At 33.9% G+C, this 18,992-nt stretch overlaps 1 protein-coding gene across 2 annotated transcripts in view; it reads left to right on the top strand.

The window, feature by feature from the left end:
• Positions 1-8,078, top strand: part of LOC101260691 (D-lactate dehydrogenase [cytochrome], mitochondrial) — a 43,239-nt gene extending 35,161 nt beyond the window's left edge. For both annotated transcript variants that reach the window (XM_004250729.5, XM_010314814.4), the window contains 2 exons: positions 7,156-7,199; positions 7,722-8,078. In XM_004250729.5, coding sequence (XP_004250777.2) covers positions 7,156-7,199; positions 7,722-7,841 — 164 coding nt within the window. In that variant the 3' untranslated portion in view covers positions 7,842-8,078. The remainder of the gene's footprint in view (positions 1-7,155; positions 7,200-7,721) is intronic.
• The last annotated feature ends 10,914 nt before the right edge of the window (positions 8,079-18,992 follow it).

The following is an 18,992-nucleotide window of genomic DNA, read 5'->3' as shown; positions in this document are numbered from 1 at the left end:
TGTGCTCCCAAAGACACAAGGAGGAATAGGATAGAGATGTGATTGAGGAGACAATATGGAATGTGGAACTTGATTCTGAATAGACGAAGAGGGCGTTCTGTTAATTAAATAACAAGCTTAAAGGACTACATCACCCCAACAACGCAGCGGAACATGGGATTCAATGAGGAGAGTGCGAGTTGTCTCTATGAGATGCCTATTCTTTCTTTCTGCGACATTATTTTGTTGAGGAGTGTATGGATAAGATGTTTGGTGAATGATTTCGTGGTAAGACATAAATTGCTGAAATTGGGATAATAAGTATTCTAAGGCATTAGCACTACGGAAAGTACGAATAGAAACACCAAACTGATTTTGTATTTCAACATAGAAACTTTTGAAAATAGAAAATAACTCAGAACGATCTTTCATTAAAAAAAAACCTGAGTACATCTTGAATAATCATCAATGAAACAAACAAAATAACGAAATTCTAAGGTGGAACTGACTCTACTAGGACCCCAAATATCAGAATGAACTAATGAAAAATAGCCTCTGAACGACCCTCAGTACTACGAGAAAACGTAGCACGAGTGTGTTTCCCAAGTTGACACGACTCACAATCTAATGTAGATAAACTAGACAAACTAGGCACCATCTTTTGCAGTTTGGATAGACTCGGATGTCCCAGACGTTTGTGAATTAGATCTGGGAATCTGTAACGGAGCATGCTGTGAAGGAATTTGAAGAGGTAAGATAGTAAAGGCCTTGTGATTCATTTCCTGTTCCAATAATCTGTCATGTACTGCGGTCTTGTATGAGAAAAAAATCATCGAAAAAGGTTATGCTACAATGTAGGGATTCCGTCAAACGACTAACAGATGCTAGATTAAAAGGAGAACCAGGAACATAAAGAACAGAGTCTAGGGTGACAGAAGATAGGGGTTTGGCGTTTCCAACCCCTTTTGGTTTTGTCTGGATCCCATTGGCTTAAGTAATAGCTGGAAGAGATTGCGAATAAACAGCATCGGATAAAAGTGATTTGTTACCAGAAATAGGATCAGAAGCCCCAGAGTCCACGAACCATGTTCCAACAGTACTAGATTGCGACACACAAGCAAAAGAATTACCCTTGACAGACACATCAGGTTGTGCAACTGAAACTACTTGTGGAGACGTTTGCTTATTTGCACGATACTGAAGGAACTCATCATATTCTATATGAGCAATATGAACATTATTGGATGGTTGATTAGGTTAAGCACCATATGCTACTGGTGGAGATGACTGTTTACTTGCGCGATTTCGAAGGAACTCATTATATTCCTTTAGAACAAGAGGATCATAACTGGGTGGTGGACCGTGCAAAATATGAAATGTGTCACGAGTGTGTCCAGACTTATGACAATGACTACACTTGGATCGAGGTTTCCCAAAACGTCTTCCCCCTCTCCGATTCTCCGTTGACTGATATGTACGCTTTTCAAAGGTTTGAGATGCGAGAATAGAGGAGTCAACAGCGGGTGATGAAATGACTTTGTGACTAGGAGGTGCCGCAAGACGAAGGAGGCGAGAGAGAGGAACTGTAGGGCTAGCTAAAATCTGATCACGCAGAGAATCATTATCAGGAGGAAGTCCAGCAAGAGTAAGAACTAGAAACAATGTTTGTCTATGTTCTTGTTGTTTTTTCACATCCGTAGTTACTGGCGTCAACGTGTCGAATTCCTCCATGACTACCTGTACCTATCCCAAGTAAGTAGACATATCGGATTCTTGTTTCTTTAAGTTGGTCAATCGAGATATCACATCATAGAATTGAGAGATGTCATTAGTGTATAAAGCACACACCTTTTCCCAAACTGTATAACACGTTTGGAATGGGCAAAACAAGGGCATCAATTTGGAATCAATCGAAAGCCGTAAGAGACTACATAATTCAGCATCTACTTTCTCCCAATGTGCTTTGACCTTTGCATCTTCCTCACTAGTCTTTGCCTTTACATCTACCACATAAGTCTTGTTCGTTAAGTGATCGTGCACACCTTGACCCTTGCACCACAATTCAACTGACGAAGCCTAAGATAAATAGTTTGAACTTCCCAATAGAAGTTCTGAAGTGATTGTAGGGCTAAAATTTCCAATCCCTATATTTTTAGAACCAAAAACATCACATCCAAAAGACATTATGCTAAATATGTCTCGAGAACAAAACAAAATCTTGATTATTGAGATCTGATCGTCGGAAAATTCAAATCTCGAAAAAAAAGTCGAAAACAGCCTGAAAATAACCGGAAACCTAATTCCGGCGATCGAATCTGGTCGGAATCAGAAAAAAAATTACATAATCATCCTCGGAATGAAGAGGCGACTCAAATAGAAAAAAATTGTTGAAAAAACTGGCTGGAAAAAGTCACACGCGCCGGCGCGTGGGGCTGACAGTTCGCCGGCGAAAATCCTACCGGAGGCGCGTGACAGTGTGTGTAGCACTGGTTTCCGGTGGGGATGACTGGCTTTTGCTCGCCGAGAAATTTCGCAGCTAGTGGTGGTGTCAATTTATGAAAACAGTGACGGAAAATAATAATTATCCAGACAGCAACTAGGTTACCGGGAAATTATAATTTTTTTTTCTCACAATTGCTTCGATACCATGTGAGAAATATTGGAGAAAATATTATTGAATTGCGTATCTAAATTGTTACATGAAGACCCTATTTATAGACACTACATTGGAAACCTTTTCCAACTAGAATTCCTATTCTTATTCCTATTCTAATTCTTATTCTAAGTAAGAAATACTTATTCCTATTCTAACACTATCCTTGACACCTCCCAAATGAAGCACTAAATTCTCTAATTATGGTGTTTACCTTCAGCTTCCGTCTTCGAGCTTGCGCTGGACCGGCGGAATGCCTATCTAGAGTGTCAGTCGCTTCGCTGCTTTTACCTTGAGTTCTCATAGGAGCATCTGCATTGGGATTAGCAAGATGCTAATTAAGCATTGTACCACGTCAATTGAGGCGCCAATATTGAGGATGCTTTGCCCTAGTCAAGCTGGCATTTAGCTGGCAAGACGCCAGTTCCTCGCCGGTGTGCTTCAGTAACTTTAAGCTTCAAAATCCACCAAACTTGATTTTGCCAAGGAATGTCTGCATACAAGAGAACTAGGGCCTAAAATTTCCTTAATTAACATTAAAACATAGCAATAATTTATGAATTTGAGTCCAATAAGTTGGTAAAATATCAACTCATCACGGAGGCTTGAAAATGGAAGGCCAACTCAAATTAAAATAGACCTCTTCGATCCTAGATAACCTGCGACCATTAATTTAACCCACTTCCAATTTAAATCCCTCAAACTTAATAAACACAAATTGTCTCTTTACACTTCTCCGTCCAATTTCAGTGAAAGAGAAAGAAGTAAATATCAGTTGCTTGATTTTCAACTCCCTCCCATTTCATTGAGAAAAAACATGGATGAAGGATTATAAAGATGTGACTAAAAGACGTCATGTTTGATGGTTGCATTGGAGTGTTTTTTTCAAGAGTAAAAGCTAAAAATATTTTCTGTTTGTTAGAGTAAGGAGTCCCAATGAACTAGAGGTCTACATATATAAACTTGGACAATCCTTCACTCATGAGCCAACTTTTAGGATTTAGTTAGGTCTAGGTGTATGGTATCTAAGTTAGGTCCATCCCCATTTAGGCTCCCACTCCATGCTCCAATTGAGTTGGGCTGTAAAGAAGGTGGGGTTTAGAGTTGGTTAGAGTCTCAGATTGGTAGGGTAATGGACAGATGTTTATTGGTAGGGTAATGGACAGATGTTTGTTTATATGGACTTGTACTTCCTGCCCTCATGAGCAAGTTTTTCAAGTTGAGTTAGGTCGAGGTGTCATATCTTCACATTGTTCATTAGTGATTGAATTCAGTTGGTATTGTGCGTTAGAAAAGATTTGTAATAGAAGTTTTGAAGAATAACATTACCTGGGTTTTAGAATTGATTTTAATTTTTAAAATTTGGTTCTTTCTTGTTGGGGCTTGATTTGGAGCTAATCATTAGCTTCAAAACATTTGAATTTAGCACCATCAATTATAAAACGAAAAAAAACCTAAAATACCCCTCAACTATGTGGATTGATACAAAATTACACTTCTTCTACCTTTCGGGCCTAAGACGCCCTCAACATCAACCTTTTGGCTCTATTTTGCCCTCGTCTTTATGGACTAAACTTTAACCTCAATTAGAATTTTCATTAATGATGTGTCATTATCCTATTGGCTACCCTAACAATTAATTAAAATAATTAAAAAGACCAAATCCACCCGCTCCACCCAATAAAATGCTAAAATCTTTTAACCCAATGCCTCATCTCACAACCTTATGAACATACGCTTGACATCAGTCAACAATTGAAGTGCTTCAAAGGAAGACATGTTAATTCATGTAGTCATACTAACTATCATCAGAAGCTGATTTAATCCACCCTAAGTATATGGAAACTTAAGGATCTACATTAAACCCAATCAATATACCATTTAAAGTTTCAAACTAACATCAATTTAATACGCCTGCACGCCGGTAAAGCTAATGCTTTTAGGCTTATAAAGGCTACGGATTTTTGAATTTGGCCATTAGGGAAGACCATCTACTTCGTTCTTCTAACCTATTGGCCTGACATGGAATGATTTTGGCATCCAACTTCATCACATTTCATAAAATTGTCATCTTTACATACGTACCCACTTGTTGAAGGAAGCTATCTCTTCTGGTTTGACTTGGTCTTGCCATTATTGTGCAATCTTCAAAAGGAAAGGAAGAAAGAAGCTCCTTCTAAGCAGTTTATAAGGTTTGGGGATGAAAAGCTTGGTTAACAGATCTGAGTAATGGGTGGGGCTTTTGGGTGAATTGGGTGGGTATTTGTTTTTTTTTAATTATTTTAATTAATTATTAGGGTAGCCAATAAAATAGTTACGTCATTAATTAATTCGGTAATTGAAGTTATGATTTAGTCCGTTAAAGGTAAGGGCAAAATGGAGCCAAAAGGTTAATGTCAAGGGCGTTTTAGGTCCGAAAGGTAGGAGGGTAGTTTTGTTCCCATTCCCATAGTTAAGGGGTAATTTAGGCCGTTTTCCGATTATAAAATTGTGATTAGCTACTCAGAGGCAGGCCCAATATTTCAAGATAATGGGTGCCTTAGCTACATGTTGCATTTACATGCATGAAGTATGACTGGAGTATGTATTCGATACGATTAGATTCAACTTGATCTATTATTAGTTTATTCTGTTTGATTTTTAATAGGTTTTTGGTATGTTCAATAGGGAAATTACTTTCTTTTATCGACAAGGATAAAGCAAAAAAGCATTATTCAATAAGGTAATTGCATTGTTTTGTATATTAAAAACAACTGCACTCTAGTAACACAACACTTTTCATTAGACTTGTTAGAGTGGGTTAGTCCCACATTGGTTGGGGAGTGGATTGGTGGTCTACTTATATGGAGATGGGAAATCATACCCTCATGAGCTAGCTTTTGCGGTTGAGTTAAGCCTAGGTACCATATCTTTACATGGTACTAGAACCAGGTCCATCTAGTTAGGACATTTGGCCCACACTTCCATTGGGTTTGGGCATGATGGGGGTGTTAGAGTGGGTCTGAGTCCTGCATTGATTGAGGAATGGAAAGATGGTCTGCTACTTATATAGGCTTGGGCAATCCTTTCCTCATGGGTTAGTTTTTGGGATTGAGGAAGGCTAAAGTGCAATATCTTTACAAAAGAAATAGCAAAAATAATATTTTTCAACAAAAAGAATTACTCTCTCCTATATAACTTGGGAAAACTCAATCAGCTAAAATTGAAAAAGAGAACATGTTTGCTGGTATTAGGGCTCGAACTCGCATTACAATAGTCAAAGAGCAAAGCAAAGCAGCAGCTAAACTAGTGCACCCAATGAAGTCTTGTGTATATGGGTGCCTGGTTATATATGTACCTTTTAAGGTATACATATATATATACACAAAAAGTTCCAATATCAATGGGTGCACGTAACCCCCGTACCCTCCACTTGGGTTTGCCTCTGTAGCTACTAAGGGTAGCTTTGAACTGGAGAGTGAGCGAAAGACTCGATTGGAAGTTCTCCAATGTTTCAAATTTGGTGGTTCTAATCTTCAAATGGCAACCAAAGATTGCTTAAATATGAAGGGAAATTGATCTTTAGCACTTGAAACACGAGTATCAAACAATTTTGAATCAGTACTTGTAGAAGAAAGTTAAAACTCCATTGAAGGTTACTGGAAGCTTTGAGTCCAATCGAGGAAAGGGGAGTTCTGACTGGGTTATGGGTTATCCAGATGGACTGGTTAGTTACCTTGTGGGTTGGATCTTTTGATTAGAGGATGCCATGTGTGACTCCTACTATGTTAGGGGTATATTAGAACTTTGATGGACAGTAGGGGGGTAATATGTGAATGGGAAGTATAATGGAGTGGTTCAAACAATAAAATATAGTAGAGGGATCAGGGGTATATCCAACCCTTTTCCAAAGTTTCAATCCATGTGAAAACACGAGCAGAAGCAATGAGTGATGCTCTGATCATTACATCAGCACTAGAGTTTGGGAAGGGTAAGTATATAGCTAATACAAGAGCCGCATAATCTGACCCTTGATCTTTGATCTATCTTGGTCTGCTTGTCCAGTAATCTGCATCTCCAAGAAAAGTTGTTTGAGTGACATGATTAAATGGGGTGAGAAAGCTTAGCTACCACTCTTCTTTCCCCCCTTCTTTTCAATAATAAGGATTTTCTGCCTCCATTCAGTCAACTGATTTGGTTCCTGGATTTGTCTCCACCACTTGATTTTCTTCCCTTTATGCCAGCCTTGAACCCTTGACCCTAGTACTACGAGAAGACAATCTCAGACACTAGAACAATGAGCAGCTGGTGGATTTGGCTCAACCTCTGATATGTTTCTTGGATTTGTCCCAAAACCTTACACCAATTGTCCTACAGGTCATTTGCATGCGAAATTTGAACATGTGTGCTTCTTTTAGCAGCTTTTGTAGTTGTCCATTCGTGATTCGCCTAAACATTTTCCTTTCTTTTCACGATTTATAGAAGTACCATTTCATCAAAGTCAGGTGCATGGTCTTTACCATTTTCATTCTTTTGCCGAACAGGTACCTGTACAGGAGAACATGGTGTTGGTACTGGGAAAATAAAGGTAAAATGTTCAAACACTTTTTGGCTTTTTGATGTGTTATTGTTAATTGTTGACATAAACATGATTATGATGAATGTTGGTTAACTATACTTTATCCACAAGGTACACCAGAAAAACTTTGTATGAGTTATTTGTTACCAAAGCAAATTCTGTTGATATTGTAGACATTATTAGACCTCAAAAAGAAAAGAAAAGGAAGAAGCCAATGAAAAAAGGTGAAGTAATATCAGGGCTAGAGGAAACTTTTTTCCAAAACAAGAATAATTGATTTTGTTTTCCGGCATTCACAAGAAAATAAAACATAGTAATTTCCAGTGCAATTTATAACAATTTCTAGTTTCCTTGTGAAAAAAAAGGAGGTTTTGTTCTTGGGTAATATAGAATGTGTCTGACTTCATCTTTTGATTAAGTTGGTGTTGGATTCAATTTGTATGCTTTTTATCTTGCTCACCCAAACTAATTTCCAGTGTCCTAATTTCCTAAATGTGTTGTTAACGGACTTTTATTGCACTGTATTTTCAGTATCTGGAAAAAGAACTTGGGATTGAGAATTTGAGGACGATGAAAAGAATAAAGGATGCTTTAGATCCCAACAATATCATGAACCCTGGCAAGCTTATTTCACCTCACATATGCTTTTGAGATAGCTGTGTGAAATGGTTTCCTTTGTTCTCTTTACCCCCAATTATCTGTTGTGACATTGTATTCTATGTTAGATCAAGTTTTGTCAACTAGCAGTGACGTTGCTAGTGCAGAATGAATTTAATTCGGCGTTCGATTGTGGTATTCTATCGTTATCAACCATTGCTTCGGTATATTGAAGTTCGATATAGTTTTACTACAAATATATTGATTCTTGACTACATTTCACCTTTTAAATACTAGACTTTAGTAGTGTTTGAGTCGATATATAATTATTTTATACTTATAAAGTGAAATTTTATTGTGTAAAACTTGATTTCGAGTTAAGAATTGTTGGAGATAAATCTCATTGACACAAAACTTTGAAGTATAATAGGTCTAAGAATTTAAATCAGGATGAATATGGGGTTCAATGACTACGTCTGCATATAAAAAAGGAAGAAAAATCATGAAATGCAAAATTAAATATGATACTGGGTACCACAGTTGATGGGCAAAAATTAGTTTTTGTATTTATTTTTCACAGAATTTTTTATGTCAAAAAGTTCTCTCTTCTTTCAATAACGAATTCACGACAATAGTACATCTTGTACAGGACAGTAGGAGTTCTACAAGGATTATGAGTTATTAAGGCATTTTGGATACACACAACTACACAGTGTAAATACTACACTTAGAGTAAATACATCAAATTCCACTTGAACTTGACAGTAAAACTTGATTTAGTACTTTAAATTTACATGCGTTTAAATATTCTTCTTAACAATTTTGAACTGATTAAAGACAACACTAAGAGATGACGTGGCAAAGTGAGTGTACTCACTCTTCTCAAAGCGTGTGAAATAATAAAAATACAATAAAAAATCAAATGGTAAAATCATAGAATTGACATTTTTTTTAATGGCAATATATAACTAAGTTTTTTTAAGTTAAAGTTAAAAAAAAATGTGAAATTTCTTGCTTATAAGTAAATGAAATTCATGAGTTCATTTTTTTTTAAAAAAAAAAATTATTGAATTATTTTGTTATCTCTTTGTTTTGTTGTCTTTTCCAAATTTTTTCTTCCCCATTGAAACACTCCTTTTAACTTTCTTCTTCCATATTAAAAAATTTTCTTTCATCTTCATCTCTCACCTCACCCGCCCTTCATCAATCACAAAATTCAACACCTAATTCATTATTGAATGTAAACTTTCTTGAATTTTAAGCAATCCATTCTGAATTATATTAGTGCGTGTGTAACATTTTGCAACTTGTAATAGCAAAGAATAAGCTAAGAAACTAAAATTTATCACCTTTGGAAAGAAAAGGAAAAAAATCTGGAAAATTTTCAAAGTTTAAAAAGTGAGGTTTGGTCATTTTCAAATGCCCATAACTTCTAGCTCAGGATGATAGTTCATGTTATGGTTGGAAAGACCTTTCCAACGGCGTTGAGTTTTCACAATTTCGATATCGTATGAGGGAGATACACCTTTTGAAAGTCAGGTAATTCAATTAAGGAAAGTCCAATCCGAATTTAGGGAAGGGCAAATTAGTCTTTTTACACATTAATTTCCTAATTCTTTTAAAGGGTTTAATTGGGGTAAAACAAGTTTTAGTTCAGATTAGAAAAGTTTTTCACACTTAGGCTTGGGATAAAAGAAAAGAAGAAGAAGAAGGGAGAAAGATCAAGATTTCACCAAGATCGTCAAGGGATTCTAGTGGAATTCGTCGGGGGTGATCCGTATTAAGGTATGTGAGATATTTTGTGTTGGATTAATTCATCTGCACACCAATCTTGCTTCAGTTCTGTAGTTTTGGAGTCGTTTACAAGATTAAAATGAGTTCTTCATAATCTTGTCGAATCCCTTTTTATTGAGTTGATTGAATACCCATTGATGTTGATTAGTAGTTTACGATGTTATTATGGGTTTAAATCTGATGGGTATTGAAGGTATTTATGATCATAGGGGTTTGGGGATGAAACCATGGAGGTTTAGACGATCTGGAGATTGAGAAATGAAGAGAAAAATTCGCCAGACGCACCTGGGCAAGCCAACGCGCCGCGTCTGCAGAACGCCAGAAGATGGCTTCAGTCACTAGGGCCTGGCGTGGTGCGCCACCACTGCACTCGGATCTGCGTTTTTCATTCAGTTTTCGTAGTTAAGTACTTTTATGTCCTTTCAAGGTACATTAACACCTTCCAATGATTCTAATTACTTCAAATGATTTCTAAACACCTAGAAATCATTAAAGAACTCAAACTATAACCTTGAATCGATAATTCAATTCGAGGAAAGTTAAGATCAAAGTAAAGGAAGTTAAGAAGTAAGTTAAAGTAAAGTTCTTAAAGTCAAGAGTCTTATTTAAACATTTTAAACTTTGTTTATAACACTCATGTTTCAAGATAAGTAAAGAGTTAAGTTGAAGTTCTTTTGTTCAAAGGTATATGGGGACTAATTATTCCCAATGATACTTTAAATGTTTTTATTTACATTTGAACAAGTAAGGAAACTTTGAGTTCCAAGGAGGCTTAGAGCAAGTTTTCAGACAAGAGTTATAGCTTTCTAAAAGAAGCAAACATTGAAACTAAAATTTCCAAGATTGCCTTTGGCTAAATATTTTGAGCACTAATCTCAAACCATAGAATCAGTATGTTTTTAAACATAAGAGCCAACATATTTCGGGAGAAGTATTGAGCAACGATATGGAGGACAGTTCAGACACTCACAGCCCCATAAACCATGTAACCACCATTAGTAGAAAAGGGCCCATACTTTTTAGATGAACTATTTTAACAGTAGACTAGTTGATCCATTAGGCTGTTAAGGTCTTTTAACTTTGGCCGGGTATAGGATGCGCTGGCAGCGTCAAGTAGATCGTTGTAACATCAGTGTAGCTCTTAAGTGATGGTTCTCGGTTAGAGAAACTCCCATATAAGTTATTGTATTTTTATATACATCAATATATTGTATTTTTACATACATCTAAGAGTTAATTGTATCCATGTATACATTCAGAGTTTACAACATGTCTTCACATATTTTTTTTATATTTCACTTACTTTTAAATTGCGTTATATTGAAATGAGTTAGTTATTCATGAGTTGAGTAGAACCACAGTAAGTGTTCCTTCTTACTCCTTGTCAAGCTTAAGTGTTGTTAGCATTCCAATTCGCTTACTCGTACATTCAATGTGTTGATGTCAGTTGGCCTGCATCGTGTCATGATGCAGACGCGGGTAACTAGGATCAACATTCAGTGTACCGTTGATCTAGTGAGCAGCTCAGAGTCAGTTGGTAAGGCTCCCTTCATTCCGGAGGACATCTTCATCATTTAGTTATTGTTTTAGTTTTTAGTTTTTAGGATGATTGGGGGCCTTGTCCAACATCCCTTTTTATTTAAAAGGCTTCATAGACATATGGTATTAGTTTCTTAGTCTTTTCTTTTCACTCGTAATCCACTAAGACTTGGGTTGCCACTTTGGCTAATATTACCTTTAATCTATTTCATTGAGTTATATCTTGTGTTTAAGTCTTCCGTTGAATTAAGTAAGCCAGGACAAGGGTTCGGCCAAGACCGGAAATGGTCATTGGGTGCCGGCCACGTCCAGGGTATGATGCAAAAAATGTGGATTTATCAATTTTCTTACACAATCTTCGTTTTACATTTGAGTTGTTAAGAAAAAAAATAACTTTAAAAAAATAATATTCTCCAAGGGGCAGATTTTTAGGAGAGAGAGAGGGTTCGAAGAAAAAAAATATGTATGCTTTTTTAAAAATAAAAAATAATATTGATGAATGTCGAATAAGAAAACAACTATTGAAGGATGAAAATTTGAAAAAGAAGAAGCTGGTTGTAACAACCCATATTCTAGTTGGATAACTAGGGCTAAGTATGAGGGAAACAAGCCAAGAACTAGGGGCAAGAGCCAAGGAAAATGACCAAGGCTATCCAAGAGTTCCAAGAACTGCCCCCATCTTCATGACCACTACCACGACTTGTAGTGGGGACTAAGACCCGTGGTGTGGTCCGTGGTTACTAGGCAGCTCCCCATGGTTGCCCAATGTTGTCTCACATTCACGAGCCACTTCAAGGCCCGTGGTGATGACCACTACTCGATAGAAGGCTCGTGGTGATGCCTCCATTCATGGATACCAAGAAAAGGTGGAACAGATCTTGGTCCAAAGACCACGACCAATGGTGAGGACCACGACTCGTGGTCCTTTTCGTGAGACATAGGCAGTAGGCTGCCAAGTGAGGGCCATTTTGAGTAATTTCAGTATAAGTTAGATTAAAGTGAGGTTGTTTTTCCTATGCCTAGGACCCTAATAAGTGATTTTAACACTTAAAACTCACCATTCAAGACATTATTTCTAAAGTCCCAAAAGAATCACAACGTTCATCCTCTCAAATATTTCTCTCTCTAGAAATTGAAGAAGAAAAAGAAAGAGTTGGAGCTATGGTCAATATCAAGTCTCCATTCCTCAAGCAATTGTGAGATTTGTTATCAAGGTATGATAGCTTTCATCAAGTACATCTCTCATCCATGGAGTTCCTTCAAAATTAAATTTCAAAAGATAGAAATCCCCAATTGTTAGTATTAGACTCAAAAATCATGGGTCCCTTTCAAACTTGATTCCAATGGTTAGCTTGAACTAGCACAATAGATTGCTTTTCATGGTATTTTGACTTGGTGAAGCCCCACCATATCATTGGTAGCTTGGATTGATCAATAGTCCCCTTCCTTTAGTAGTTAAGACTTGCATAAGTAAGGTGGTTTCCATGGTAACTTGGTTTAGCATAATGTGGTGCTTTCCTTGATGACTTTGAATTTGTAAATCGTAACCATTCATGTGTAATAACTTGTATTCGATTAGTAAAGAATTAATATTCCATGAATAGTAAATTTATCTAAAGATGAACAACTCCCTAATTGAAATAACATGTTTATGACGAACAAGGTTACTTCAAGGAAGTATCATAACTATGTTCTAATTTGAGATTTACTTGTTATGATGTATGATTAGCTTAGACAATTGTTTATATTGCCTTCCTTGATATGTATGAATAGAGGTGATTATATAGAAGTATTCCTCTTATAGTATGATGACTTATGTGCATTATTATGACCATGCTGTTATCTCTTATATTTATAGATTGTCTTATGTTGACTAATGCTTATGATATGTTTATGTTGATGATTGATGCTAGTCATCATATGTAGTACATGTTTGGACTAATACATGTTTTTTTCTACATTCTTATCAAATGTAGGGTCCGGCGATATTGACTTCCATCCCCATTACTAGGTCATAGTAAAACAAGGAGTGAAGATATGGTGATTTCTCATAGTATAGAGGATTTGACGATCATGTTCTTTTGTCTTTCATTTTATGTTTAGAACTATTGTATAAGTTGTGTCCCAAGGATATTAATTTGTTGCGGAGAAAATTGGACCCCTCAAAAAGCTTATGCAATGGTACATGGTTGAATTGTATAGGCTTTGACGAGAAGATTATACATGCAAAAGAATAACATGTCAATATGTCATAAACCAGGTGTTTACTCCAACAATAAAACTATTACCCCCCTCCCCACAAAAATTAAGGATACCCTTTCAAATTTTTTAAAAACAATTTCAATACATCGATATTTTTCTAATGATGATAAATAAAACTAAAGGTCAAACGATATCAAATTTAGGAGTGTACCTAAAACATGCTTTATCGCATGACAAATTATATGTTGCGTTATCTAGAGAATATCTATGCCAACAAAACAAGTGCAATTCATGACTGAACAACCAAATTGGTGCACAAGGACAATACCCAAGAAATACTGTCTATAAGAAAGTATTAGATGAGATTTGATTAACACCAAAAATCAAAGAAATCAAACATGAAATAACATACACCACACATGTAGCTAATCAAAATTATATTGGACGAATTTTTAGATTTTGTGAAAGAGGAGACGATATGAAAAATACAAGAAAACTATTGCTGGAGACATTAATTTTGTATATAAAGTTATTCAAATACATGGTACACTGAATTTTAAAAATAAAAGGGAACTTATAGTTCATGACACAACATAATTAAGAGGACAAACTGTTAATTCGTGCATAATTACTTACTAACAGATTGCCTAATAAGAATTTAAGAATAAATTCACCATTAACTTAGTATAACGAGGTGCATTATTAAATACAGATTGATATGTTGAAAGCCTAAAATATACATAAAAGATAAAATATTTTGTTTACAGGGATCTCAAAACATAACCTACACGGACAACACACGTGCAGTGAATCTAGTATATTATTATAAGTGAGAAGCTTCTAACTTAAAAGTTGAATAACCATTCTAACCTTATTTTTATCCCTAAACTAAATTAAATATTAATATATAAATAATTTAATGTTAAAATAATAATTTTATTTAAATTCATGCATCTAGACACAATAATTCAGATTCTTCACGATATTAAAATTTCTATGTCATCGTTTTATACTCATATAATCATGTACGTTATTTAAATATTAATTAATAATTATGTTATATTATATTATACTAAATAATAAAATTGAATAACCATAGTACCTTCAGACTAAATTAAAATTGAGGTTGCATATGTATTGTTTCAAGTGCTTCGTAGTCACATGGTGGGAATCACAATTGCACAAGTGTAAGACCGTGTGTATTGCTATCACGTGGACCTTATCACAATCGTGAGGGTCAAAATTCATAGTTCACCCAATTATAAGTTGGGCACCTTAACTTCCTCTTTGCGATCGGAAAGAGCAATGCCTGGGCATAATCAAGTTTTTCCAAAATTAGGGTTTCTTTTGCATTTTTCTATTTTTGAACCCTGAGAGTTCAATGTGGGCAATCTCAAAAAGATTTATTTTGAGATTTAGCATTTAGGTAAGTGATTTTGACTCTAATCATTCATTACCCCATTATTGTTATTCCATAACCTTGACATCAGTTTCTTGTTTTTTATTTTATTTTAAAGGAATAGAAAGTTTCTCTTGAATTTGAGTTGAAGGGTTTGAAGTTTTAAAGTTGATTTCAACCGATGTCTCATCCAAAGTTTTTCCAAATCATTTGTTCCTTGGATGAATTAATTCCTCTCGTAAGTACTTCCTACTTCTTTCGTTTTTAATTCAGTTTTTCAATCTTTGATTCACTTGTGGATTCCCAATTCTATTTTAGTGCAACTATGCACACGCACGTGCATACGTGCGTGCGTGCATGTGTCTTACTTTTATGCCATGTAAAAATTTAATAATTAGCCTTATTCGATAAAAGAAGGTAGATAAGGAGGTAATAAATCCACAAGACCTACTGTTCAATCTCTTAGTTAATATTGGGACAATTAACGTAGGTTAAATTATACACATGAGTGTACTATCAATTTTGTAGGTCAGTTCCAAGATGTATGAAACTGATTATGTAGGTCTACTTCTATCTTCGTCGTATGATACTGAATTCAAATATATTTTGCATACAAAGGATTCCACATGTATTTGCAGAGAGACATTGTAAGGACATGTTAAATCCTTTCATTCTTCAGGCTCCCCATGAAAAAACATGGGAGGTCGAAATGGATCATTCTTAAGGAAAAGTTTGGCTGGTAAAGTGGATCTTTACATATAATGCTCGTGATCTTTTGATGTATCTATATTTGGTTTGAGTACGACAAAAGTTGAATATCCAATAGAAGATATTGAACCATATAATTCTATGGATATTTTGGATCATTCTGCTGAAAATCTGAGCCATGGACCCTTAGTTGAGAAGAGAATAAGAAAAAGACAAGAAGGGGAAGAAGAGGATGATATTCGAGTGAATCTTCAAACTAATGCTAATGTAATTTTTGAAGAAAAGGAAGATATTCCCGTTAACCTTCGGATGAATGCTAATGTAATTGAGGAAGATATTCTGGTTAACCTTCAAACCAATGCTAACACACTTGAAGAAGATGAGTCTTAAAGTAAGTAATATCCTTAACTTTGTATTAGATATTAAGTAAATGCATTTAGAAGTAATACATTGCATTTGGATATCTATTTCAAGAAATAAGTAAAGGCTACGAGGAGCACGAGCAAACACCCAAAATTGGTACCGATAAGACCAAAAGCTTATTAGACTTTTTAAAATAATTAAGAGATTGTTTTTAGTGTAGATAGACTTTTATATCAACATAAGATCCTTAATCTTTCCTAAAAACAAGTAGCAACTCCCATGATTCAATTTATGTCATAAATTTTTAATAGACACATATAGTTTTAAAGTTAAATGAGACCAGTGATTATAAACATGTCATAACCTTAGTATTTGTGGTCATAAGACTTTTAAAAGTTGTGTTCTTAGATATACCGTAACATTTTTGTAGGAATCATATCATTGTAGTTGTTATACTTATATCAAGCTTGTTGAAGATTAGGAGGCCGAAGAAGCTAATCATAGAAGTGAAGAAGTTGGTCCAAAGAATAACAGTCGATACAACGTGGTGAACTTAGCTGATAACACTCCGTGTGTTGAAATTGTTATAAAAAAGACACACACTACTTATATGGTATGGTTTAATATTTTTTACATCCTATTTTTACATTTTCTAGAGTTTTCATTCCTTTATATTCAAATTATTTTCCAAAAAATCTAGTGATCGTGTTTTGGTTGATAATATAGTTATTAGACTATACCAATGATTCGGCAAAAGGACAAACATAGTCAACATGAAGAATATGAGGTTGGTGAATGAAAAAGAAATAAGATGGGGAGGGGAAATAGAGTACACTAAGCGTAGGACTATCATAAAAAGAGGATGGACATAATTTTGAAAAGATAACAAAATAGCTGCTGGTGAGATTTGCCGCTTCAAGTTGATTCAGGGCCGCATTGCTAATGTTTTGAATGTTCAGAAGATCCCAACGCCCCATTCGTTACCATATTATTAGCTACAATTTCTTAGAATTGTATTTTGGTCATTATAGTTCGTCTATGGAACATGCCAGGCAAACGTTATATTTTTTTGCTTGAAAAAGACAAACAAACGATCAATATATGTGTTCAGATAGATTTTTACATTAATTATCTTTTTATAATTGCAAGAATATGTATTGAGCAAAGTATATGTAAGCATTTTATTAAGTAAACATTATGAAATGTAATTCTTACTTGTTCTTGTCTTATATATTTATATATATATATATATATATATATATATATATATATATAAATATATATATATATATATATATATATATATATATATCTTATATCATCATCATCTATATCTATATTCTATATCATATATTATTATAAGTGGGAAGCTCCAAAGTAGAAAAGTTCAATTACAATTTGACCCTTATGCTAAATTCAAATGTTATTAAATAAATAATTAATTAAATAGTAAATAGTAGAATTTCTATAATCTTTTTATTTAATTGGTATACATGTAAGTAAATTAAATAGAACAAAAATTAAAAATAAGAGTTATTCCTTTGAATAGATACATGTATGTGTTTCATCATCCAAGTTAATTTATATTTTTAATTAATATTTGTCTTTAATTTGTTATAATACTTGACCTTTCAACTTTGTAAGTGAATCTTCATATTCAAAAACTATATTTTTTTCCTATTAATACAAATCTTTTTATGAGAATTTTTTAATAGTATTTTCATAGAAAGATTTATACATGATACAATTTTTGTGTGTGGAAGACTAGAGAAGCTTTAATAAAGTGAAGAAAATTTCAAGGCAAAGAGGATTTGTGTCAAGATTACAAGGCGTAATGTGATTATAGGGATGAATAACACTTCAATTACTAGAATATCGTAGTTTGATGTATTTATTTTTGTAATTTGCCGAGATTAGAACTATGATAAGACCCCTCCATTATGTAGTTGAATGTCGCTTTCGTTAACTTGTCTTACAAAACTTTTATTTTTTTTTATGGTCAAATGTTGAATGTTTATTGCTATAGCTTTTTTCAATTTGCATTATCAGTAAAAAATGGGGAAAGGAATGTCTTAAAAATAGGGAAAGGAATGACTTCAATTTGCATTTTCGTTGGTAGCCTTATGCTAAACTTGCTCCTATATTTGATATTTTTTTCTTTGTATTTGTAATTTCGTTTTAAGAATGTATTTGATTGAATGGTGTATTTTCGTATGAATTTTTTAATACTTAGTCATAATGATTTTCCATTACAGATTTAATATATTTGAATTCTTTTATTTATTTTATTCTTAGATTACAGTTTTGTTACATAGTACATTTAAATTTTATAAATTGTTTAATAAATTAAATATTAATATTAAATATTAAATATTAAATAGTAAATCATCATATTAGTATACATAACTTACCATTAACTTGTAAATGTATGTAACTCTCACTAATTATATTCATCACTCTCATTTCTCATCGATAATCTCAAATGGATTAATATTTATTTATGACAAATCTTTGTATTCCTCAATGCTATCCAATAATAAATAGTGACATATCACACAATAATATATAAACTTAAACCAATTGAAAAAAAAACGAGAAAATCTCTATGCTCTCTTTTCTCATTTCTTTTTATTTATTTAGTTTAACATTTATGTTTCTTGCTTGTTGTTATTGTTCAACGTACTTTCTATTGTTGTGTTATTATTATTGATAATTTACTATGGCCTGTTGCTTTGTATACATTAACCTATCATGTTGTATTTTAATATCTTCATTTGAATATTGAATTTGTGTGATAGTTATTTTTACTTTATGCACTTTTAGTTAATTTTACAGTTAAAGATATGATATTTTTACTAGGAAGATATATTAGTTTCTATCAAAATAATGATAAATTTTATAATAGAAAATTTATATGAAGTATCTTAGGATAAACGTATAACGCACGTTCCAAAATCTAGTGTATAAAAAATACAAGAGATCATTTCTAGATAATTTAACATCTAATAAAACATCTTGTCTCTGAGAGTTTATTTCTAATAAAAATATGTCAATTTGGTGGTATGTCAGTCCCCACCAAAGACCAAACTATAGGGTATTAACTCATGGTGGTATGTATCTATTGATTTATTGTAAATAAAAAATTCAAGTTTGATTGATAATAATTTATTATGAGGTGTTATAGTTCGCACTATCAAAAA

This window comes from Solanum lycopersicum, chromosome 11, assembly GCF_036512215.1.
Source record: "Solanum lycopersicum chromosome 11, SLM_r2.1".
In the NCBI taxonomy this organism is placed as follows: Eukaryota; Viridiplantae; Streptophyta; class Magnoliopsida; order Solanales; family Solanaceae; genus Solanum; species Solanum lycopersicum.
This window is presented reverse-complemented; position numbering and strand designations above follow the sequence as displayed.